The sequence below is a fragment of the Gopherus evgoodei genome, chromosome 1 (genome assembly GCF_007399415.2).
Source record: "Gopherus evgoodei ecotype Sinaloan lineage chromosome 1, rGopEvg1_v1.p, whole genome shotgun sequence".
NCBI classification, from domain to species: domain Eukaryota; kingdom Metazoa; phylum Chordata; order Testudines; family Testudinidae; genus Gopherus; species Gopherus evgoodei.
The window spans coordinates 339543604-339568579 of record NC_044322.1 but is presented as its reverse complement, the minus strand read 5'-3'; the positions used below and the strand labels follow the sequence as shown (position 1 = coordinate 339568579).

Here is a 24976-nt window from a genome sequence, read left to right as displayed (position 1 = left end):
GAAAAAAAAAAACATTTATTTTACAAGTAATTGTACTGTGTACAGCATTTGTATTCAGATTAATTTCTGTTCACCATATTCCAGTCTTGTTACTGTGTTCAACACCAGCAATGTTTTTTTTCTCTCCACATTTTTTAGGATTAGCACAATTTTTAGGTGTAACTCTAGCACCAAGTACATCAATCATTGAGTACAGTCTGGCTCATTCAGCTGGAACATTTTTGTTACTGTGGAGCACTGTGTTGCAGTATTGGTAACTTTTTTACATTGAATGATTATATAGTTGTTAAACCTGAAATTTCCAGAACTGTATTTGGAACTGAAGGCAAATTAAAAGCAAGCTGTTCTTCAGCACTAATATTTGAATTGCAAGATATACATGGAGGGAGAAGTTTCCCTTAGGGTTCATCCAAGCAGCTCCTGGAGCTTTGAATATTCTTCTTATTTTCTCTTTGTTCCTGTCCTTGAGACCCTCCAGCTCTGGTTGAGAAGGCTGGACGTGACTCCATCAAGGGCTCAGTTGTGTTTCTTTAGTTGTTGCGGAAGAACACGTGAGGGCACTCCCTCCCTCAGGACAAAAGGGCCAAACTCTAGGTCTGGATTCTAATACCCTACAAAGAAGGATGTTAGAGTTCTAGGTCAGTTTTCCTGGAGAATGACCAGCTGGGAGGCATGGTTTCAGTCAGTCAATCTCTAAGAAATAGAAGCTACATTAAGCAATTTGTCTGTGTATATTTAAATATTTAAAAGGACCTTAGGGTATTTTCTGTTATATATGTGATATCACATGAATATAATCTATCTGATCTCTCTCTTTATTGGAACCCCTTCACCATAATGTCTGAGTTTCTCTGTTGTATTAATTTAAATGGAGCATATGGACCAAAGGTGTTAACATAACCCAGTCACTGTCCAACATTAAACAGTGTTAATTCAGGTTTGGAGTTTGGTATACAGAGACCTCAGCCTGCTTAATACCATAGCAAACACCATGACAATCCTTTTAATCTTTTATTAAAGACATAGAAAAGAAAAAAAGAAGTTAAAGCATTTGAAATGTAAAGTATTAAGTAAGGCTTTCATTTGTAGCCAATTAGTTTACTACAAAATCACTAGATTCAGTTTAAATTAAAAAAGGCTACATAATTTAATAACATCTCATGTTCCTTTTCTCTTTATCTGGAGAGAGGTTTTAGAAGAAAAAAACTCCACATTGATCGACAGTCTCTTAGATCAGTACCTCTCAAAGCCGGTCCGCCGCTTGTTCAGGGAAAACCCCTTGTGGTCTGGGCCAGTTTTACCTGCTGCGTCCACAGGTCTGGCTGATCATGGCTCCCACTGGTTGTGGTCCAGGCCAATGGAGGCTGCGGGAAGGGCGGCCAGCACATCCCTCGGTCTGCGCCACTTCCCACAGCCCTCATTGGCCTGGAGCAGTGAACCGTGACCAGTGGGAGCCACGATCAGCCGAACCTGCAGACGCGAGAGGTAAACAAACCGGCCTGGACCCCCAGGGGCTCTCTCTGAACAAGCGGTGGACTGGCTTCCAGAGGCACTGTCTTAGATGGTATCAAAGACTGTAATAACTGTCCTTTTGGGTAAAAGAAGAAACTAGTTGAGATGAGCTGGAATTGTTACTGCTGCTGTTAAAGTCTGGTCTTGTTTTATCTCAGATGGTGGTTGAGATTCAACCAGAGCTGATAACAGTGATGATGTAATCTAGGTACCTCTCTCTTGCCCAGTCTGGTCAGGACATTTCTCAGGATCAGGATGATGAAGGCCCAGGAGACAGTGGAGATGGCAGCCATGATAATGAAGCTTGCTCCAATAGCCTCTGTATTCTCTCCCCTCCGCCTCCCCCCAAAAAACCTTTCTTTAATGACCATAAAGGGGATGATGGGTGGAATAGCTCATTCCCTCATTATTTTGTCCACCAGTTTGGTTCATTAATTTCTGGTTCTGCATCTTGTGTTTTTACCAAGCATGATTTCAATATAGTCCTGGAATCATAGCAACTTGGCCTTTTTTGTTTTTGTTTGTTTGGAGCTATTTAGTCGGCTGGCTCTTTGGCACCTATTTATAAATTCACTACTGAAAGCAATTTGACCTATTTTCCATCAACATTTGTTATTTTAGGTTATTTTAACATCTTACAAATGTTCATATATTTTTTTACAATTGGAGTAAAGTTTTAGGAGCAGTAATTACAATGCCTCCCAAATACAGTATTCTAAAATAGAAATAACTATATCTCTTTCTTCCTTTCCAGTGAATAGGATAAATGATTGGATTCATTTATATGTGGTTTTATTTTTAAATAAATGCATGTGTGTGAAACCATATGTATGTAAAGAATTCACTGAGGGATAGCTGAAGAGAATAAGTGAGTTTTGTGTTCTGAAAGTGGTGAGTCTGTTTATTCATATCTTTTGTGTGAGTGAGTTCAATGGCCCAGGTCCAGCTCCTGTGAAAGTTCTGCCTCTCACATTCATTTGCCTCCCCCTATTGGCTGATAGTTTCATTGTTCTGGTAGAATGTAGCCATCCTGGAAGGTCATGTTTATGGGAAGGAGAGGCAGTCCCTCAAGTAGCAATGGGCAGTCCCCTGGAGGCCTTGAATATCAGATGGAGACCATGAATTGGACTTTGTACTCAGTGAGATCTGGTGCAGAGAGTGGAGCACTGAAGTGATGTAGTTGTGGTGACTTGTGTTGCTAAACAGAAAGGTTTCTATGTTTTGTACCTGTTTGATCTTTTCCAGGGTGCTTGGCTTCATTACTAGTTGGGAGCTGCAATAATTAAGCCTAAAGACACATGCATGGATCACAGTGACCAGGTCTTTGCTCAACAGGAGGGGGTGCACTCTCTTTGGTTAGTTTCAAATGGAAGTGGGTACTATTTTCACCTCATCTGTTAGGCACCCGGTAGTACTGGGAAGTCCAAAAGGACTGCAAGGCTGCAGACTGTCTTGACAACTTGAGGCTATATGCCCTGTGGAACTGGAGAAAGGGATAAGGGGAATTTGAACATAGATATCTTAGTATCTAGTAATAGAGCAGAGTCAGGCTAACAAAGTCAGGCTGACACTGACTCTAATAACGCAAGACTTGAAGGCCTAGGCGAGTGGGAACAAACTGTAAGAGATACTGTTTTGACCTTGTGTTAGATAAGAATGGAATGTAGACTGTGGCAGAAATTAATGAGAAAAAGTGAGATATCAGGAAGGAATATGTATAAACAAAATGCAGCTGTTGATCATTACTGTATGTGACAAAAGGTATAAATGCTTGCCTTAATTGTTTATCTAACGGAGACCTGCCTTGGGAGGGGAACCCTTGCCCGTGAGTACTCTCCTGTGCATTTGCAATTGCTCAAAATAAAGCTGCCTCTGGCTTGTTGCTTCAGATTCAGAGTAAGGACTCATTTTTCTCCTACTGCCCTCAGTAGTAGAAGACATTTTTCGAAGTGCTCTCCTTTTCCTACTGACATCATTTCACTCTTTCCTGAGTTAATCTGTAGCCAGCTTCCCTTCAATCACATGGTGATTTTGAGTAGACACAGAGAGCTGAGAGATGGTGCTGTTGATGACCGGTGAAAAAGAGCCTTAGAACTGTCTGTCACTTGCATATTGCTGGCACTTCACCAGCCTCCTCCTTACAACTTCATGTAGAGGCTGGAAAATATGGGAGAGGGGAATTGAGCATTGTGAGATTCCATAAGATTTGGCAGTGGAGGAACAGTTTCCTTAGTATCCCTCAAGCTCTGTTCTGAGAGGAAGAGCTAATGCCAGTTCAGGCCATTTCTCCTGTAGCCTCTTGGAGGCAGGACAGGAGTACTTAATGATCAATCGCATCAAATGCAGTGGAGAGATCTAGCAGGTTGAGTATGGCTGGACTTTCTTTGTTTATGGATAGAAGGAGGTAATTCATCAGCGCAACAAGTACTCTATCTGTACTGTGCCCTGGGCTGAAGACTTACTGAGAGGAATTTATTCAGGGCACTGGTAGCTTAACAGGTGGTGTTTGAATCTTCATTTTCCTCATTTTTTGATTAGCTTGCTTTAAAAAGGGTGGTTGGACACTGGGTGGTGGCTTGCGAGGTCTCTAATATTGAGTAACGGTTTCTTGCATATTTTAGGGTGGGTGGCCCTCAAAACAAAAGTGGATAATTTTTGTTATAGGGATCCAAGGATTTCTCTCCTTTCTTGCACTCTGAGAAGAACCGGTGTCAAATGTGTATGTGGATGCCCTGAATGTTGTGTCTCCATGACTATTTAGCAAATAGACCATACTCTTGGAAGGATTGCAATTTGCTTCTGGTCCAGCTCTTGGATTGTTGGTGACTTAAAAGGCCATTCCAGATATGGGTGAGCAGGTCATATGTTTGGCTGTATTGGGTACTTCTAGAGAATTAGTGCCTGGTGTGGTAGATTAGCCAATTGTTTTATCAAAATTCCATTTAGTTTATAATAAGAGTTACTTACATTATTTTACCTTCATACATGTTACCAACATTGTCTCATAATGTTAATTTATATTTTGATTGTGGCTGAGTAAAATAACATGTATTAGTTAACTGAGAAAAAACACAATTGTTATCAAATTCTTTTAGTTAAAAATAAAGCAAATTTTGTCAGTAAAAAGTCTAAATGGGTTTTCTGGAAATGTGGAGGAAGCAGATGTTGAATATCAACTTGTCTAAATGTCTGGTGGAAATGGTTTTTCTCAGAATGAATTTTGACTACATGTCCTAATTGCTGCTTTAGTTGGCACCTATTTACAGAATGTCCTAATTGCTGCTTTAGTTGGCACCTATTTACAGAATGTGTGGTCGGCAGATCTTTGACATGAAAGACTGTTTGGAGGTGTTCCAGCATGTCTGTCCAGTGTAGGTGCCCAAAATCAATATTCTAAAATTCTAGTGATATTGTCAACAAATGTGTAAATGGAGAAAAATTCTTATTCCCTTTCCATGCCCCTATTTTAGTGAGGGCTGATTCTCTATATCTCTATGGCATCCTATGGAGCCACATTATTCCATTTTTTGCCACTGCACTTATACTAGGTGTGTGGCAATTCTCAAAAAAGGGCAATATTTTTGGAGTTAAATGTACTCTGCACATACCCAAATAATATATCACTTATTTCATGTGTGTTTAGATGAGGTGGAGCTGTCAAGTGGCAAGGTGAAACAGTGGTACCCCAAATGAGAGAGTCATTTTTTGCACAGTTCCAGAAACACTGCAACATGACTATGACTATAGTTTTTACTGTTTAAGTTAATTTCTACACCTTAATGTTAAAGGTACCAGATGGTTAAAGCTACCAAATGATAATATATTAAGAGATTTTTGTTGGTTTTACATGGGCAAGTACACCTCTACCTCGATATAACGCTGTCCTCGGGAGCCAAAAAATCTTCCCACGTTATGGGTGAAACTGCATTATATCGAACTTGATTTGATCTGCCGGCGCGCACAGCCCCCCCCCCCCCCCCCGAGCACTGCTTTACTGTGTTATATCTGAATTCGTGTTATATTGGGTGGCGTTATAACGGGGTAGAGGTGTATTTTTTTCAAAAATAATGAAGTCCTTAGCATATGGTGAAAATGGTAAATATCAACGTTTTGCAAAATACTATCATGAAATGTTTTCACATTTCATATTCTTAATTGTCAAAGCATTTTAAGTGATGATAGTTTTTTCTATATTTTCAACTGAAATTTGCTGACCTGATCAGTCTCACACTGAAGGCTGTGCACCAATAGTGGTAGATTTTTAATTCAGTGACACTTTTGCACAGGTCAGTGTTAGTGTTAGGGATGGCAGTACACAGCTTCTTATTACAAATATGCAAAAGCTATGCGAGAAAGAGATGGGCTAACAAGAAGTAGTGAAGACAAAGTCCACAAACAAGTGCTTGCCTCTGCACCGAAGAGGATGAAGAGTATGTTACAGTTCTTACTAGCCAGATCATCAACAATATGAAAAAACCCATCTGACTCTGAACCACATGCAGAGGTACTTATTAACATATCCACTAGACTGCATGTAACATGAGTTGCACAAGAGAGTCTACTGAAAATAGCAGATGTTGATGAACAAATGGAGAGATATGAGAGGAGCACTTGATTCTAATGGGACACAGCTTCTTCAGCCAGTAAAGAAATCTGGCATCAGAATGATTGCTGACATAACCAATAAGACCAAATTTAAGTTTGGTAAGGGAGGGACAAATCACAGCAACTACAGTAACTCCTTGCTTAACGTTGTAGTTATGTTCCTAAAAACTGAGACTTTAAGCGAAACAATGTTAAGCGAATTCAATTTCCCCATAAGAATTAGTGTAAATGTGGGGGGGGAGGGTTAGGTTCCAGGGAAATTTCTTTCACCAGAGAAAAGACATGATGATGATGATTGTGAAGCTTGGTTGAGGTGGTGAAGTCTGAGGGTGGAAGAGGTTGGGATATTTCCCAGGGAATGCCTTACTGCTAAATGATGAACTCGCTTTTGGCTGAGCCCTCAAGGGTTAAACCATTGTTGTGAATGTAGCCTCACACTACAAGGCAGCAGGAATGGAGGGAGGGGAGACAGCATGGCAGACAGAGACAGAGACACACCCTGTGTGTGAGAGAGAGATATGCATTGCCCCTTTAATTAGGCTGACCCCACTCTAAGTACATTGCCTTGTTAAGTAGATCAGCAAGTTGAGAGAGCAGCTGCTCCCAGGAAGCTCCCTCCGTCCTGAGCCCTGTCGTGTCATCCCCCCACCCATGGAGATGGGGTAAGTGTGGAACAGTGGGGGAGACCCTGACATGAGCCTCTCCTCTGCAAGCAGGAGGCTCCTGGGAGCAGCTCCAAGGCAGAGGGCAGGAGCAGTACATGGCAGTGGTGGGAGGGACAGCTGAACTGCTGGCAATTGATAGCCTGCTGTGCGGCTGCCACACAGGGAATTTAGGGGAGTGGGAAGCTGATAGGTTCCAGGCCTCCAGCAACTAGCTCCAAAAACGGGCTGCTTTTCCTGCAAGCAGTGGACAAAGCAGGCAGCCAAAGACATTATAAGGGAGCATTGCATTGCGCAACTTTAAACGAGCATGTTCTCTAATTGATCAGCAATGAAACAATGTTAACCGGGAAGACTTTAAGTGGGGAGTTAATACTGTATCAGTCCAGAAATTGTTTTCTGCAGAGCCCTGTCCTTAGCAAGATGAAATGATCTTTCAATGGCAACAGTTCTTAGTCAATCAATAGGACCAATCAGAAGAACAGACAAATTTGAACGAGGGCATCAGCTGGAATCTCAGTCTGAAAGAATCCATGAAGCACACCACAGTGTACACCAGAGATGCCATGACTGTCATATAAATGATGGCTGAAGACAAATTCCATAGCTTCGATGATTTGGCTGCTGAATACTGAGGCAGGTCCTTAGAGGATTTAACAAAGCTAATGCTATTATAAAAATATTTGATAGATATGACAACAGTAGCTCTGTGAAAACGGTAATAAGACAGCGCTGGACAGGATTTAAGATTGGATGCAAGAAATACTAGGTGATTGGTGGATGCCCTGTTGCCTCAGTGCAAAAAGTTTCTGAACATGGCATCCAACAAGTCACTTGTAAAATTCTTCTGTGAATATATGGATGCACTTGAGAGTATAAGAATTCACCCAACACAAACACTCCTTCTTGCTGGAGGCTTTTCCAGTGGTGAAGTCCATAAACAGTAAAGGCGTTGAAGAAGCCCAAGACTTCTACTGTACTCAGGAGGAAGCAGACACAAGGAAACTCCAGTATGGCTTTTGGTTTCAAAGGAACCATAGTAAATTAGGACACCTGATATAGATGTTTTGGTCCTTGCTGTTCACTATTCCCCAAAATGGAACACATTAGATAACCGCTTCAGAGATCTTGCCAAACTGGAAAAGCATGAAGGACAAGCCTCAATTTCTGCAGCAAGAAAGTTGGTAGCAATGCTGTATGACCAGGGCAAGAAAGAAAAGGAGACCCACAGGGATCTGATTTTTTTGTATCTCAATCTAGCCATTAAAAAGCACATGTCACTGGCTGAACTCCCACCATGTGAGGACAGTTTGAAGAGCATGTCGGAAGAGCATCTTGGCAAACAAAGATTTGGATATCTTCACACATAGATAAACCGGATATTCGATCACCATTGCAATATGAATGAAAAATGAGAATGGTAAACTAATTCCTGTATTCTTCAAGACCTTATTTGTGCATGTAACAGTAGGGATCACTGCACAATCAACTGTGTCTATAATCAGAATAATCTTCCCTGCACAGAACTGTGTACATGCTAAGGCAGTGAAGACTATGGTAACCCATGCACTTGTGACAGAGATCATAATGATGAACAAAATGATGATAATGGTGTTGACTAGAAATGTCACGAGCATTATTACATTTCAGTGATACTAGTACAAATTTCTTAGATTTTTTTTTTTTTACCCTATGGGATGGTTTAAGAAATCCACAAAGAATTCCGATTTTATATCTTGAAATAATACATAGTCATTAAGCGACTAGAAACAAACACAAATATTTCAAAGTGGTCATTTTAATGTGTTGATGGTGTCATTGTTTATCACTTTTTCTGGGGTAATGGTACCATTTGATAGTTCTACATCATACTTCATTGTTAAAATAGACATAATAAGCTTTAAAATGATGTATGAGGTGCATGTGTGTAGAGAGCATGTCTGCCAAATCAGTGGTGTCTACCACTAAGTTACACTCCTCTATCCTTGCTGCTGTATTTCAAGATTGCTGAACTTCAGCGTTGTGATGCTCTTTTAGGGATGGTGACCACCCTCTCCTTTTGCATGTTGCTTAGTCCTAGCTATATAGGAATGGTGTTGATATAAAACAGGCTTGGAACCCCTGCTCTGAATAATGGTTCCCATCCTGCCACGTGAGGAAAACAAGGATGACACTGTCTCTGGAATCTGTCGGTGGTGTTGCTCAATTGGGCAGAGAAGTGCTTGTGGAGCAGTATGAGACATAGAAGGGCCAAAAATACCAGTGCAGAGCTAATTGTAAACAATTTAAGATACAAAACAAACAAATTGCTGTCTGAAACCATGCCCACAATTTAATCAAGTTTAAAGTAAATTAAAGCAAATTAAAATTATAATGAAAAGTATTACGCAAATTTAACTAGAGGCCTTGCTACCAGAGCCACCTATAATAAAATATAAACAATCATCCATTGCAAGATTTCTTATAAATGTATCCTACTTCCTCCCCAAATAAGAGGTTCCATTCTGTTCCAAAGAAGTGCACACATATTATTCCTTTTCTTGTTAATGGGTTTGTCATGGTTACATGGCTAGTTGCACTTTGCCTCCTTTTTGTTTTTTGTGAGTGCAGGCCCATAGATGTTAGCTCCTTACTTGACACAATGTGGAATCACACAAGATTTCCCCTCTTAGACAAGGACCTGGCTACTGTACCTTGTATATACTGTGGCAAGGCACCTCTTTTCTCTCGCCAGCCTTAGCGCTTCCCCCTCAGGCAGTGGTGGGCCTGGGGTAATCAGCCCCACTCAGGCAGGGTTTACCTACCCCCATCTGTGCTCCCTTGATTTATTTTCAGGGTAGGTCTGAGGGTCGGTCTAAGGGTGATCCCCCTCCAAAAAAAAAAAAAAAGGGAAATAGTCTTAAACAAAAACCCAGGCAGATACCTTTCCCTGCCCCTGTCATTGGGGCCAGGTGTCATCTTGTTGGTTGCCTTGGGGTGTCAGTCATTCTCCTAGCAGGCACTCAGTTTTGGCTATCTCCCCTATGAGAAGGGGCACAGCCTCTCACCCTGGAGTAGTTTATTTCCCTGTTGCCACTAGCCTGGCAGCAGTTTGTCTTTCTCTCTCTCTCTCTCCTTTCCTCTCCCCAGAGAAGGGTTTTTTAAAGGCCTCAGGCAGCCCTTAATTGGATTTAACTGTCCATAATTGACCAGAGGTAACCCCTTCTCTGCTTGTAGGAAAAAGGGCCTTTAACATTCTAGGGCTAATATATCGGCCTTCCAGGACTCTCTTGCAGCCATCCAGCCTGACTTTGTCACAATACCAATTGCTTGTCTTCCTTAGAGTCTGACTGGATTTTGAAGCACCTGCATTTCTTCCTTTCAGGAACCTGTAACCAGGGATATAGTGACCAACAGCCTTCTTATATCAGAGTATTTTATTTAGTAGTCTGAACAAAGCATTAAAGAACAAATTATTTTAAAACAACAAACCACCTGAACATGTCTGTCTTACATAATGTTCTCCCTTCCCATAATGGCAACCTAGGGAGGCCTGTCTTCTTCAGACACTCCCCATGGATACCTGTGTCTGACGGGCTTTTTCAGTCTGCTTCTCCCTATACCTCCAAGAGAGTGTGCTTGTAAATCCATCTTCTTTGTTCTGAATGAGGCTTATTCAAGTGTTGGTGGATTTTTGTCTTTACCAGGTCAAAATATTTAAGCAGACTAGTAAGAGCCAGAGTTGTTATAGTCAATAGTTTTGGGGTTGCCCAAACAACTCTGAAGTGGCAACTGATAGGTAATCATCTTGACCTATCTTCTCCTTCCTATCTGATAGACCTTTGATGAGAAATGCTTAAAACAAAATACTCATGCAGAAATCACCATCCCAATAACCAAGCCAACATACATTACATAAGTATTATAGAGCAGCTCCATATTCATTGCAGGCTTTCTTGCTCAGACCACCTTCAGTTATCTCTCAACTTCTTATGCATCCCCTGCCTCCTTAACCCTCTCTTACCACAAAAACAAAACTTGACAATAGTTGGAAAGTTCTCTCATCATCTCCTTCCTTCCCATTTTCTAACTTGCTCATTCTTTACATTGGTCTCTGACTATGAGGGCCTCCTTTTATCATCTGCATCTGATCTCTGTTCCCTTGAACCCATCACTTTTCAACTCCTGTCATCCTTGGCATCTACCATCATCCATACCTTTAGCCACTTTCTGTCCTCTGACTATTTCCCTTAGCTTTCAAGCATGCGCTTGTGTCAGATTTAAAAAAAACCAAAAACTCAATTTCTTTCAGTCCCTCTAGGCTCCCTAACTACTGCTTCCCTTTTGTCTCAAAAATCCTTCTCAATAAGTTAAAAAGGCACTTGTCTATCCTAATTGTTGACCGGTTTGCTTATTTAGTTCTAGTGTTAGCTATTGTCTTTCTTTTCTTGGCTTCTGTGACTCCTGTGCTTTCCAGGTTCTTCTCCTATCTTGCTGACTGCTCCTTTATTTAGCATCTTTAGTGCATCATCTGCCTGTTCTCTCCCCCTGCTTGTCAGAACTCTGTAAGGTTCTTTCTTGATCTCTTCTTCTACCTCCAAAAGTTCTTGGTGACTTCATCTGCTCTTTTAGTTCTAGCTGTCCCTTTTATGCAAATAATTTCCATATTTACTTTAGCTCGAGGTAGCCTGTCTTGCATCTTAGTGCCTCTGACATCTCTTGATTGTCTTACCATGATCTCACACATGTTCTCTCCCAAACCAGTTTTTTTTGTCTTCAACTACTTGTGCTCCACCTCTTTTTCTTTCACTTAAATTCACTGTCCTTACTGTCAGGTTTGTAAACTCAGTGTCATCTTTTAATCTTCTGTCACAAGGGTGGCCAAACTTACTGACCGTCTGAGCTGCATATAATAATCTTCAAATGTTCAAGAGCCGCAAGACATGCACAACCTGCCCTGCAGGACGGTGCCCGCTGGGGCACGGGGTTTTTGCCCTGCAGGGTGGCGCCTACCGGGGTGCATGGCTTCTGCCTCAACACCCCCCTACCCATGGGGCTAAAGCCCTTAGTCCCACCACCCTGCCACAGGTCAGATGCCCGAAGCTCCTCCCCCCAGCAGTCTGGTAGGTGGAAAAGGAGGAGTGTGGGGGGCTCTGCGGACTGCACTTTAGCTGTAAAAAAGAGTTGCATGTGATTCACAAACTGTGGTTTGGCCACGCCTGTTCTATCACATCCCCTATATCCATTCTCTCATTAAATCCTATTGTTTTATGTGGATGCAGCATGTGTATACACACACACACACACACACACACACACACACACACACACACACACACACACACACACACACACACAGTACATCTGGTTTAACGACAAAAAACAATGTGCTACGCTCCATATATTTTACAATCTAGGTTAAGACATGACATGAATAGACTTGATAGGAAGCACTTGTGGGATTAAGGGGAAGTAAGGATAGATTCAACAGAAAACCACATAGTTGCTTTGGTTATTAATGTGAATGTCAGTTTCTACTTCCTCATTAATGTAACAATATTTACCATTTTCTCACTCTCTCCGCTGCTGACATCCTTGTCAGTTGTGGATATTTCCATTGCTAACTCCCTCTTGAGTCAATTGTGGGTGCTTAGCATCTCAGAAAATCAGATCACTCTTACTTAGGTTTGAAAATTTTGGCTGTAGTAGTTTTGTAGTAAGTGGTTAGATTAGTTTTCTGTTCTATTTATTATAATATATTTGGTCATTAAATATAGTGGAAATTATCTTAATAGTTTATGAACATTGTTCATTAAATCATCATCGCAAAGACATAGAATGTCAGGGTTGGAAGGGACTTCAGGAGATCATCTAGTCCAACCCGCTGCTCCAAGCAGGACCAATCCCCAGACAGATTTTTGCCCCAGATCCCTAAATGGCACCCTCAAGGATTGAACTCACAACCCTGAATTTAGCAGGCCAATGTGCAGACCACTGAGCTATCTGCAAATCAAGCACTCCTTTGCTCCATCTTAAGGTGGCCTGGTTGTAGATACAGTTTATGTCCATCACTGACAATCTTATTGCACCACCAAAGCTTTTGACATCCACCTGATAGATAGTTCAGTAAAAATCAACTGTCAATATTTTAATACTTTTTTCTTTCAATTATTTCAACCATTTTGTGGTATATTAGTATTACTCCTGGGGGAATTCTGCGCCAAAAATTTAAAAATTCTGAACACAATATTTTAAAATTCTGGATATTTTATATGTTAAAATAACACAATATAATCAGGCCAGTTTCAATTATTTTAGTAATTTATTTCAAAATATGTGTCAGCAACTATGTCTGTAACAATACAGACGACAAAAAAGATTCAGGACATGTTTTTTGACAAAGAGACTCTTTACTGGGCATATTAATACAGATTTTTGAGTAATAATACATTTAAACTACAATGCAGAAACTTATTTACCACACCCTCCAGAAGAAGTGCAGACTTGGGGGAGTCAGAGGTAATGGAGGAGCTGAGGGAGAGGGAAGTCATTGCTGGGAAGGAGCCTGGGGGTGAACTTGGAGGGCTGTTGGATGTGGGTGGGAGAAGTATGGAACAGGGGGTTTTTTGAGCAGGGAGAGATTGTTAGGGAGCCTCCCCAATGCAGACCCTAGCTGATCCCTGGCCTCTTGCATTCAGTCAGACACATCTGCCCCATCCCTATGTGTCCCTGCACCCCCACTCAGCCACCTCTTTTCCCCCACATAGCTCTGCACCCTCCACTCCATACCCATATGTTCCTGCACCCCCACTCCTATTCAGCCCCTGCCCCAGTCTGTTCCCCCACTAGTCTTTCTGAATAGCCTCATGTGCCCCACATCGTCCATCTTCCCCCACCCCATCCCATTCCTCCTGACCTGGCCCCACAGGCAGGGCACTGTGAGGAAGGCAGCCTCTTTCTCTTACCTAGCCGCAGCTGGTCTGCTCCAGCCTGGGAGCAGCTGCTCTGTTGTGACATCACAGTGGCCCCTGGTGAGTGAAAAACATAATTGCAGCATGTTTCTGGCAGAATGTATTTTCTGCTGGAAAAAAAAATTCTGTGTGGCACATGAATTCTGCCCATGTGCAGTGGTGCAGAATTTCCCCAGGAATAATAGTATAGTCAGTGATTCTCAACTTATTACACATTATGGGTTATAGATGAAAAAATCACCCCTTCCGAGTGATGTAACTTACATTGACTTTAAGCGGTATCTACACTATGCTATGTTGATGGGAGGCGTTGTCCTGTCAACTTAGCGTCTGCCTCTAGGAGAGGTGGAGTACTGAATTCGACAGGAAAGTGCTCTGCCATCGACTTATTGTGTCTTCACCAGACCTGCTAAATCGATGTTGCTGTTCTTTCTGATCATAACTGCATTCCAAGGCCTGGTCTACACTACGCGTTTAAACCGATTTTAGCAGCGTTAAACTGATTTAATGGCGCACCCGTCCACACTACGAGGCCCTTTATATTGATATAAAGGGCTCTTTAAATTGGTTTCTGTACTCCTACCCAACGAGAGGAGTAGCGCTAAAATCGGTATTACCATATCGGATTCGGGTTAGTGTGGCCGCAAATCGACGGTATTGGCCTCCGGGCGGTATCCCACAGTGCACCACTGTGATCGCTCTGGACAGCAATCTGAACTCGGATGCAGTGGCCAGGTAAACAGGAAAAGCCCTGCAAACTTTTGAATTACATTTCCTGTGTTCCCAGCGTGGAGCTCTGATCAGCACGAGTGGCGATGCAGTCCCAAATCCAAAAAGAGCTCCAGCATGGACCGTACGGGAGATACTGGATCTGACACTGGGGAGACAAATCTGTTCTATCAGAGCTCCGTTAGAGAAGATGAAATGCTGAAGCGTTTGAAAAAAATCTCCAGGCTACACAGTGCTGCGTGACAAGCGTAACGGAAAGCCAAAGAATCAGATGGACGCTCATGGAGGGAGGGAGAGGGTACTGAGGACTCCAGCTATCCTACAGTCCGCAGCAGTCTCCGAAAACTATTTCCATTCTTGGCTGAGCTCCCAGTGCCTGTAGGTTCAAACACATTGTCCGACCTGGTTCAGGATATAGCTCGTCAATTTACTCCCTCCCCCCACCACGTGAAAGAAAAGGGAAAGAAATCGTTTCTTGACTTTTTTCAATGTCACCCTATGTCTACTGAGTGCTGGTGGTAGACGCGATGCTGCAGCAGTGAAGAGCAGTATCCGCTCTTCTCCCCTCCCCAGTGGCAGACGGTACAATATGACTGCTGTCCGTCGTCACCATCAGCCCATGAGTGCTCCTGGCTGGCCTCAGGTGAGGCTGGCCGGGGGTGCCTGCATAAAAATGGGAATGATTCCTGGTCATTCCCAGTAGATGGTACAGAACGGCTGGTAACGGTCCTCATCATAGCAACTGGAGGCTGAGCTCCGTCAGCCCCCTCCCTGTCATGTGTAAAAAAAAGATTCTGTACTGCCTGGACTATCATAGCAGCGGGATGCTGGGCTCCTCTCCCCCGCACTGCTTAATGTTCTACCTGGACTGTCATAGGAGCGGGACGCTGCCTCCCCCTCATTTTATCTCACTAACAAGTCACTGTTTCTTATTCCTGCATTCTTTATAATTTCATGACACAAATGGGGGGGGACACTGCCACGGTAGCCCAGGAAGGTTGAGGAGGAGGGAAGCAACGGATAGGGTTGTTGCAGGGGCAACCTCCGTGAATGGCATGCAGCTCGTCATTTCTGCGGGATCTGACATGGAGCAGCTGTGCTCTCTGATACACTGGTTCTCTAGTACACTTGCCCCTTATTCTAGGCAGGACTGACTCTTTTTTTAGATATCATAAAGGAGGGATTGACTCGGGGAGTCATTCCCATTTTTGCCTTTGCGCCCCCGGCCGACCTCAGCCAGGGGCACCCATGATAGCAGCAGACAGTACAGAACGACAGATAACCATCATCTTATTGCCAATTTACAATGGCAGCAGACAGTACACAATGACTGATAACCATCTCTGCTATCATGCAAAAGCAAACGAATGCTGCTGTGTAGCTCTGCAGTAACGCCTCTGTCGGTGGCATCCAGTACACATACGGTGACAGTAAAAAAAAATGCTCCATGGTTGCCGTGCTATGGCATCTGCCAGGGCAATCCAGGGAAAAAGGGCGTGAAGTGATTGTCTGCCGTTGTTTCCCCGGAGGAAGGAATGAGTGACGACATTTACCCAGAACCACCCGCGACAATGATTTTTGCCCCATCAGCCACTGGGATCTCAACCCAGAATTCCAAGGGGCAGGGGAGACTGCGGGGACTATGGTATAGCTACGGAATAGCTACCCACAGTGCAACGCTCCAGAAATCGACGCTAGCGTCAGACCATGGACGCACACCGCCGAATTAATGTGCTTAGTGTGGCCGCATGCACTCAACTTAATACAATCTGTTTTACAAAACCGGTTTATGTAAAATCGGACTAATCCCATAGTGTAGACATACCCCAAGGCCACTGCCCTTGGTGTCTATATACACACTATCTTGTGTGAGGAGTCTTGGATCACTAAGTGCTGTTATACACCAATAATCAGTTGGAACTTTTTATATGATAATGTTGCTGCCTTAAATACATGTTACATAGCACTACTCAACCTTTATTTTATAGAGTTATTTCTTGATAGTCACTTGATACAAGAAACTGAGTGATTCCTTTAGTAAGTGATAGCTCTTCCATTACACCAGTGAGCTTCTGGAACTGTGAAATATGCTTTAATGGTTACTGTTACAATTTATTCCATAATGAGGATATGATTTTAAGAGACTTTCCTGTGCAATTAATTTTATTGTAACTAATTCTTGTGCCAAAATGTCTAGAATCAGTAAATAAATTATGTTTGTAGTACTATGAGCTGCAACTAACCACATAAGTAAAGAGAATGGTGTGGGTGTGTGTGTAAATTAAAAAAAATCCAGTCTTGACAAAGTGGAAGTCAGAAACTGATAATAAATATTGCAAGGATTAAATGTAAACTATAAAAGGAAGTATATTCCCTACTCTCAGTGTGGAGTAGAAAAGTTATTTAACACTATCAGCGCGATATACCATGATCTCTTTCTAATAATGTTTTCTTGTGTATGCAAAGTATGCATAAATTTAGAGCTTACCAGTGGTGAAAGCATGTTGACTTTTCTCTGCCCATATGTTTAGTGTAATGAATTACATATAGTATCACTAATTATTTAGCTATTGAGTGAAGAAGTAGCTCAAATAAGCAATTGATGGAAAAGAAATTGCACATTTAGTGCTATTCAGCTACAGAGCAATGCTTCTGAAATGTTGAAAACCACTGGCTGAACAGTTATAAAATAAACATATACATACTCAATTACAAGATATAAGACCTAACCAGAGGAAGACAGATCACTCTGTAGTCCTGGCAGAAAGACTGACAGATCAAAATTATAACAAAAAGAACAAGGCCTTTGTCAATTAATAAACCATAGATTATGCATTGTCCAGAACAAACTACAGTGATTAAAGAAATGTCACATCATCAGTAGTCAGTTATGATAGAAAATGGAAACCATTTTTTGAAAGAAGCTGCTAATGACCTAAGAATGAGACAGAATGAGAATGAACATATATCAAGGAAGAGTGAAGGGAGAACAGATACACTAAAAGAACAAAAATACCTTAATGGATTGATCCAGCTTCCGGTTGTGTGAAGAGATTAAAAAGATTATTTAAGACATAGATAAACCTAAATTCAGTTTTCTTCTCAATAGATCTAGAAGGCTGTTAAAATGTCTGAAAAGACTGACTGAGACCTGTTGATACAGTGATGATAACATAAAAGATATCAAGTTAAATAAATGTTTTAGAATCTGTTAGTGTAGAGAATTGGAGGTGGGGGGGGGAAACGAGAAGTGCGCTATGCTGTCGCAGGGAGTCTGTTGTGTTTATACATGCTGCAAGACGCTATGCAGTACTGCACTATGCTTCCTCTTGACACACTAACTCTCACAGACAGACAGAAACCAGTTGCAGAGTGTGAGACAGAGCATACAGCCATGCTAGATTTACAACAGATCACTACTGTTTACTTTGAGTTATTTTTAAGTAAATCGGTTACCCTAAAACCTGACTCAGTCATCACTGAAATACTACAGCTACCATAATACTGTTTATAAGAATATTCTGTTTATTTAGAGATACAATACTGTAGTTGTTCAACAGATTTAAAATGTCCTTTTTATGGGCATATTTCCATTTACTCTGGACCTAATCCAACTGTAGTAAAATCAGCAGGAGGCTTTCCATTGATTCCACAGAGAGTTGTATCGGGCTCGTTAAATTATTGAAACTCTAAAGTTTTATGAAATGGACATTGTAGGCAGTTTATAGGGTGCCTAGCACGGTGGAGCTCCACACCTGGTTTGGATCTCTGGACACTAGTGTAATATAAATATTTAACAACAATAATATGCTTCATGAAACAGTAGCCCTTAACAGGAAGAGAACAGAGCGAAATTATCAGTTACTACAATTCAGTATTGCACGTGATGTGTTTTCTGTTATTATTTCTGTAAATGCTTATAGAATATGTTGCCTTTTGAGAATCAGCTTAAACTCTTCATTTTTGTTTTGTTTTAGTATGTGCAGAAGCTTACAATCCTGATGAAGAAGAGGATGACACAGAGTCAAGGGTATGTAACTCATTGGGTGAAATGCTTACCTCTCAGTTTTCAGACATTAGAAATAAAAACAAAGAGGTCACTGATGATAGTAGTTATGGAACCAATGTAACTATTCTTTTTCAGTATTCTTTGACAGTGTATGAGACTTTGTTCCAAAGGACTGTCATCCCTTTAATTCCTATACTAGGTCCCTGTGTAGGGCCCAATTTTTTAAATATTAAAAAATGTTTTGAGTGATCTCCCTTGTGATACCTAGACTTTTGATGAGACCTTTCTTGTTCAATGATATATTTGCCCAAAGGGCCCTGTGTCTTAAAGTAGTCACTTGATAGCCTTATAATTTTGCAGCAGTACTAGTATCTTTCCAGGGGGAAAAACATAAAATTGTGCAGATATTTTCTTATTTAGAAATGCAATAGTTATTTGTTTGGATTAACAAAACTAATATTTTTAATAACTCAGTAAGTCATTCCTTCAAAGATATTACATTAACTTTGAGGATAAAGTAGTGCAAGTATGATTTTAAGGCAATTTTTGAAGCTGTGCCTCAACTCAGTTGATTGCAATATTTTAAAAGTAGTTTAAAAGTGATACCTTACATATGGTGTTACAGCTATGATGCTTCATTACACCTTCTTAAGACTGTGGATGAAACAAACAGTTTGGTTGCCAATCACGTTACTAAACTGGGATGGGTTAGTCTTCTTTTCTAATTTAGTACATCTGTACCCCACTTGGATGCTATGCAGTTTATTTACTGTGTGAAAATTCTGATGTAAATTAACCCAGATCTGATGTGCAAAAGTGTTGGAAAATGATATGGGAAATAATCATGGCAAATAAAAAACATTTCCAAGGGGACACATGACTTTGGTGTTACATATCACCCCACTGTGTTTGAAACATAAACTGAGAACAATAGTAAGTTGTTTTAAATAACAAAATTTGAACTCTCAAGGTATCCCACGAGGATTTGCAAAAATGAATTGGATGTTAGTGGTATAGTGGCTGGCTAAGCACTAACAGATTAATGCTGCTCTCCCTAATACTGTGGTGCAGTGCTTAATTTGTGCCAGGGTTTGCCAGGGCTGAGCCCTGGCACCCATAGGCTTGGCCATTCATAGTTCTGGCATCTCTGGGCTTGGTGCATCAGTTATGAATGTAAAAAATTGCTTGAGCCTTGGCACCTCTTTCCTTACAAATTAAGCGCTGCTGTGGTATAATGTCTTTATTGAATATGTACCCAAGTCCTTATGGTTTTGAGACAAGAATGCTGCCAAGGGTGTCATACTGTTATATAAACTTTGTTAGCAGGGTTAGTTCAGAGTTCAACTATGTGCTCTTTTCATTTTTAAGGTTCTGCACTGAGAAAAGAAAATTAAACCAGAAATTTCTATTATATCTTTCAGATTATTTACCCCAAAACAGATGATCAACGAAACAGATTGCAAGAGGCTTGCAAGGACATTCTTCTTTTTAAGAACCTAGATCCGGTAAGAGATTCTTTACAGTGAGCAATATTTAGTAGTGTCAATAAGATTGAATTCAGTTAGAGTTTGGTATAGACATTCTTTAAACAAACTTACATCTTGTAAGGTACTAAGAGATTTGCTGCTGCCCGTCTTGAGCTTTTTGTAAGCTGTATAGATGCACATTTCACAAAAAGAAAAGTATTATGAAAATTTGTGAGGTGTATACAGCACAGTTCTTTCCTTTAGTACCAAGTAACATAACCCTGATATTGGTGGAAGTGAAATACATTAACATGATTGTAAAATGTTTTGCCTTTTCAGAGGCTTATTTAAAAACTGTTTTAAGAGATTAAAAAGTGTTGATACATATAAATGCACATCAATTAATTACAAAATGTTAAGAAAGTTGCTTCTGATGTTGTTTGTTTTATAGCCTCCAAAAGTGTGCTAAATGCCTCTCAGAAACCTCATAAGGCAAGGTCCCTGCCCCAAACAGTATACAATCTAAGGCCTGGTCTATGCTACAAAGTTAGGTTTGCATGAGTTTCCTTGCAATGACCTAATTATGCACATGTCCATGCTCAAATTTGTCTCCTGCCAATGTAAGCGCCCTGTTACAGCAGCAGTGATGCCACCTCCCTGAATGGCATTGAGCCGTGGTTGATGCAGTGTGACGTAGATTATACAGGGTCTACATTCAACTCTAACAGTCCTCCAGCAGCTCTTCTACAATGCCTGACACTGACCACTCTGATCACAATTGTGAACTCCACTGGACAGGGGTCACGGAGAGTGGAAGCATCTCCTACCGTTTTAAAACACCCATGTATTTTTGAAATGCCTTTTCCTGATTGCCCAGTTTGACAAGCACACCTAGCCCCGCTCTCCCTTGTGTGCAGCTCACCAGGCCATCTGCACACTCCAGATCCGCTCCTGCCTAAAGTAGACAGGAGGTGTTGGATCTCCTGGGCCTGTGGGGAGAAGAAAATGTGCAGGAACAGCTACAGACCAGTCATAGAAATGTGAATATCTATGAAAAAGATTGCACAGGGAATATAAGCAAAGGGATATGATGGGAATCAGCAGCAGTGCTGCATGAAAGCAAAGGAACCGCAGCAGGCATATCGTAAGCCCAGGGAGGCCAACAGTCGACCTGGTGCCAAGCCACAGACTTGCTGCTTTTACAGTGAGCTCTGTGCCATGTTTGGCAGAGACCAGTGTTCCCTCTAATTTTTTCCACCCATGTGCGGAATAAATTTTGTAATGTGCACCAAGATAATGTGTGGATGTGCACCACCAGTAGAGACAAAAAAACCTAGATATAATATATATTTTTAAAAAGTTACCATAGGGATAATTACTCCAGCCAGGACATGTTAGGCATTTTGGAACTCACTATTCAAAGAATTAAATATAAGTGTAAGAGAAATAAAAATTATGAAATGCATAGACCAGTCAAAACACTAAAATAACATACTTTGAAAGAATAACATTACAGAGAATATATGTTTATTGCAGGAAGTACCAAGAAGTAACAACAATAATACAAGTATGTGTTGGGAGGTGAGTGAGAAAGAGACAGAGCGTGTGTGTGTGTGAGTGTGTGTGACAGAGAGCGTGCGCGCTCGCTGCTGTGGAAGTTTCTGAGAGATGCCATGTGCTGTCTCTTTACGGCACTCATTGAAAGCTGTCCTGAGCACTGTCTCTCCTCGCCTGCTCTGCAGAAATGAGGTACATGGGCAGTGGGGAGGAGGAGAGAGACAGACAAACAAAGACTGTGTGAGCTGGCTGCAAGGGAAATCTCAGAAAGCTTGCACTGTCTCTTTAAGAAAAGCACTCACCGTTCAGACCTCAGCAACTCCATGTTCTCCTGAGCCAGGCTGTCCCCTTTCCCCTGCTCTGCGGAGATGGGATACAGGGGCAGAGGGAGGGTTGTCAAGACTCTTCCACAGTCTACTCAGTCCCGCCAACTGAGCATGGACGAGCCTGATCCAGGGGAAGGAATTTCAGGTAAGTGTGTGCATGCGTTTTTTGTATAGTGCTAAACGTATTAGTAGGACTCAGATATCTACTTTTCATTGTTTTACTTCTACGAGAAGTGGTAGAGGTACAACAACAAATTTAAAGTTATCTGCTTTTCATTCCCCTGTAGGGTTAGGTGGGGATGGGACTGCAGAGCAGTTTGTTCATGTGCATAGTAATGTCCCTTGTATCCTCCTGAGAGATCTCAATGAAAATTTTAGGGAGGGATGTTAGCCTTATTTCTTCCTCTGTGGTAGCACAATTTTCCATGCCAGTCTGTAATGACTTCGGCAGGCATCTTTGCAGTAAACAGGCTAGTGGTATATGGGCCTGGATGGCTTCAGGACACCACCAGCAGTTGTGTTCTCTGTGCCTTTACCTATCTCATAGAACTGGAAGGGACACTGAAGGGTCATCGAGTCCAGCCCCTGCCTTCACTAGCAGAACAAGTACTTTGTTACCCTTGGGACTGAGATATCAGCTAACATCACCACTGCCTGTGGAAAATAGTGCCAATATTTAGAGCCATTGCCATGTACTCGTACTCATGGAAATAGGGGCGTAAGTTCATTGTTTTATACAACTGAACGATTCCCTCCTTGTCCCTCCCACACTCTGGCAGGCCATACACACCATGGCTGTGGTTGGAGAGTGTTGCTGTGCAGACATAGACTCATAGACTTAAGGTCAGACGGGACCATTATGGTTCCATGTCTTGCTTAAAACTCTTATGGGAATAAGGGAAGGGAATTCTGAAACTTAACTTTTTCTTTTCATTGGGACTGTGAATACAATGATACATCTGTCTGTTTTATCTGTAATCACTGCTGTTGTGGCCTTGAGGAGTGCCCTTACCACACCTGTGGAACTGCCTAACCCTGATGAAAAGAAAGAAGCGGGGTGGGCTGCACTCTTGTTGACATACAGGCCCAACAGTTGTGGGCTCGACTCCCTTTGTAGTCAGTGGAGAACTCCATTTCAGCAGCTCTCTATACCCCTCAACATTCCACATGGCATCATGGACCACATCCTTACCTCTACCACTCCACACTGGGGGATAGTAAGGAAAACCATAGCTTCACATACACGGACTTGTGAGAGCCCTGGCTGGTGTATATTTGGCAGAAATGAATTTAAATGGATAGTACCATTCTACTTTTCAAGTTCTGTTAATTGATTTTATAAGTTTGCACTGTACTGGTTTTTAATTGCACATTATTGTTTTGTACTGTTTTTGGTGCGCAATAAATTTTTATATTTTGGGAAAAAATAATCTTTATTACTTCATGAGGTATACTACAGAATGCCTAATACTACTCAAAGCACACCTTACTTGTAATACAACACCGTGACAGAACTCATTAGTTTAGTTAAAAACACAGTGTAGTAATTATGAATGTATAGGAAGCACTGCATAATTCATAGGTTCATTGAAAGATGGTGTGATATTCATAAATATACACCAAGCACTACACAATTCCAAACAACTGCCAAAATTTCAGGGCCAGACAGATCACTGTCCAGCACAGCACATTACTGTGGCTGACCTTTAAAGTACTGTTTTAAGGCCTCTCTCAGCCGCATAGCTCTGCAATGAACGCTAATGGCCCTTGTGTCTGGCTGTTCAAACTCAGCAGACAGCTGCTCCACCTCCACCCCGGTGGCAACTTTTCTGCTTTTGCCTCACAGATATTATACGGGACACAGCAGGCAGCTATAACCATTGGGATATTTTTTCTCACTGAGCTCTAATCTAGTGAGTAAACACCACCAGCATCCCTTTAATTTGCAAAAGCACATTCAACTGTCATTCTCATCTGCTGAGTCAGTTCTTGAATATTTCCTTGGCTCTGTCAAAGTGGCCAGGGTACAGCTTCGTGAGCAAGGTGTAGGCTGAGTCCCCCAAGATCGCTATTGTCACTTCAACATCACCAATGGTAATCCGCAAATTAGGAAAAAATGTTCTCTGCTTGCAGCTTCCTGAACACTCCTATGTCCTTAAAGATGTGAGCATCATGCTCCTTCCCTGACCAGCCCACATTGGTATCAATGAAGTGTCCCTGGTGATCAACCACTGCTTGTATAACCATAGAAAAGTATCAGAGGGGTAGCCGTGTTAGTCTGGATCTGTAAAAGCAGCAAAGAGTCCTGTGGCACCTTATAGACTAACAGACGTTTTGGAGCATGAGCTTTCGTGGGTGAATACCCACTTCGTCACATGCATCTGACGAAGTGGGTATTCACCCACGAAAGCTCATGCTCCAAAACATCTGTTAGTCTATAAGGTGCCACAGGACTCTTTGCTGCTTTCATAGAAAAGTAGCCCCTTCTGCTGAGGTATTCTGTAGCAAGGTGAAATGGGGCCAAAATAGGAATGTGCATGCTGTCTATCACTCCACCACAGTTTGGGAACCCCATAGCTACAGATCAGTCCACAATATCTGCCATGTCCTTAACAATCACGCTCCTATGTAGCAGGATTAATGACCCTACATGCTTGCATGACAATGACCTCACTGGATTTTCCAACTCCAAAATGATTTGCAACTAAGCTTCAACACTGCAACTGCCACTGGCTTTTGAACCATTAGTGCAGCTCTCATTCATTCTGGTGTCCATATGCTGGAGGGCTGAGGTGAGCTCAGCACACAAATCCAGAAATGTGCCTTTCCTGTCTGAAATTTCTGCAGCCACTGCTCATCATCCCAAACCTGTGTTACAGTGCAATCCCACCAGTCAGTGCGTGTTTCTTGGGCCCAGAAGGATCACTCCACCATCTGCAGCTACTCCATGAATGCCAACAACGACCTTGAATTGTTTATCACTTTGTCCTTTAGTAATCTATCCTAAAAAACCCAGAAAATACAAAGTTAAGGTATACCCCCTTCCTCACATGACAACCTTAATTCTGCCTTCTGAACAATGCCTTGGCTGACTCCAAATGCGCATGCTAGCATTCTGCCCTTCCAGATACTATAGAACGCTTTAGGAACAGACCATGTG

The 24976-nt window shown here is 41.8% G+C and overlaps 1 protein-coding gene across 2 annotated transcripts in view; it reads left to right on the top strand.

Moving 5' to 3' along the window:
• PRKAR2B (protein kinase cAMP-dependent type II regulatory subunit beta) overlaps nucleotides 1-24976 on the top strand; it is a 200006-nt gene that overhangs the window by 120442 nt on the left and 54588 nt on the right. For both annotated transcript variants that reach the window (XM_030549404.1, XM_030549458.1), the window contains exons 3-4: nucleotides 18436-18488; nucleotides 19889-19972. In XM_030549404.1, the coding sequence (XP_030405264.1) occupies nucleotides 18436-18488; nucleotides 19889-19972 (137 nt within the window). The remainder of the gene's footprint in view (nucleotides 1-18435; nucleotides 18489-19888; nucleotides 19973-24976) is intronic.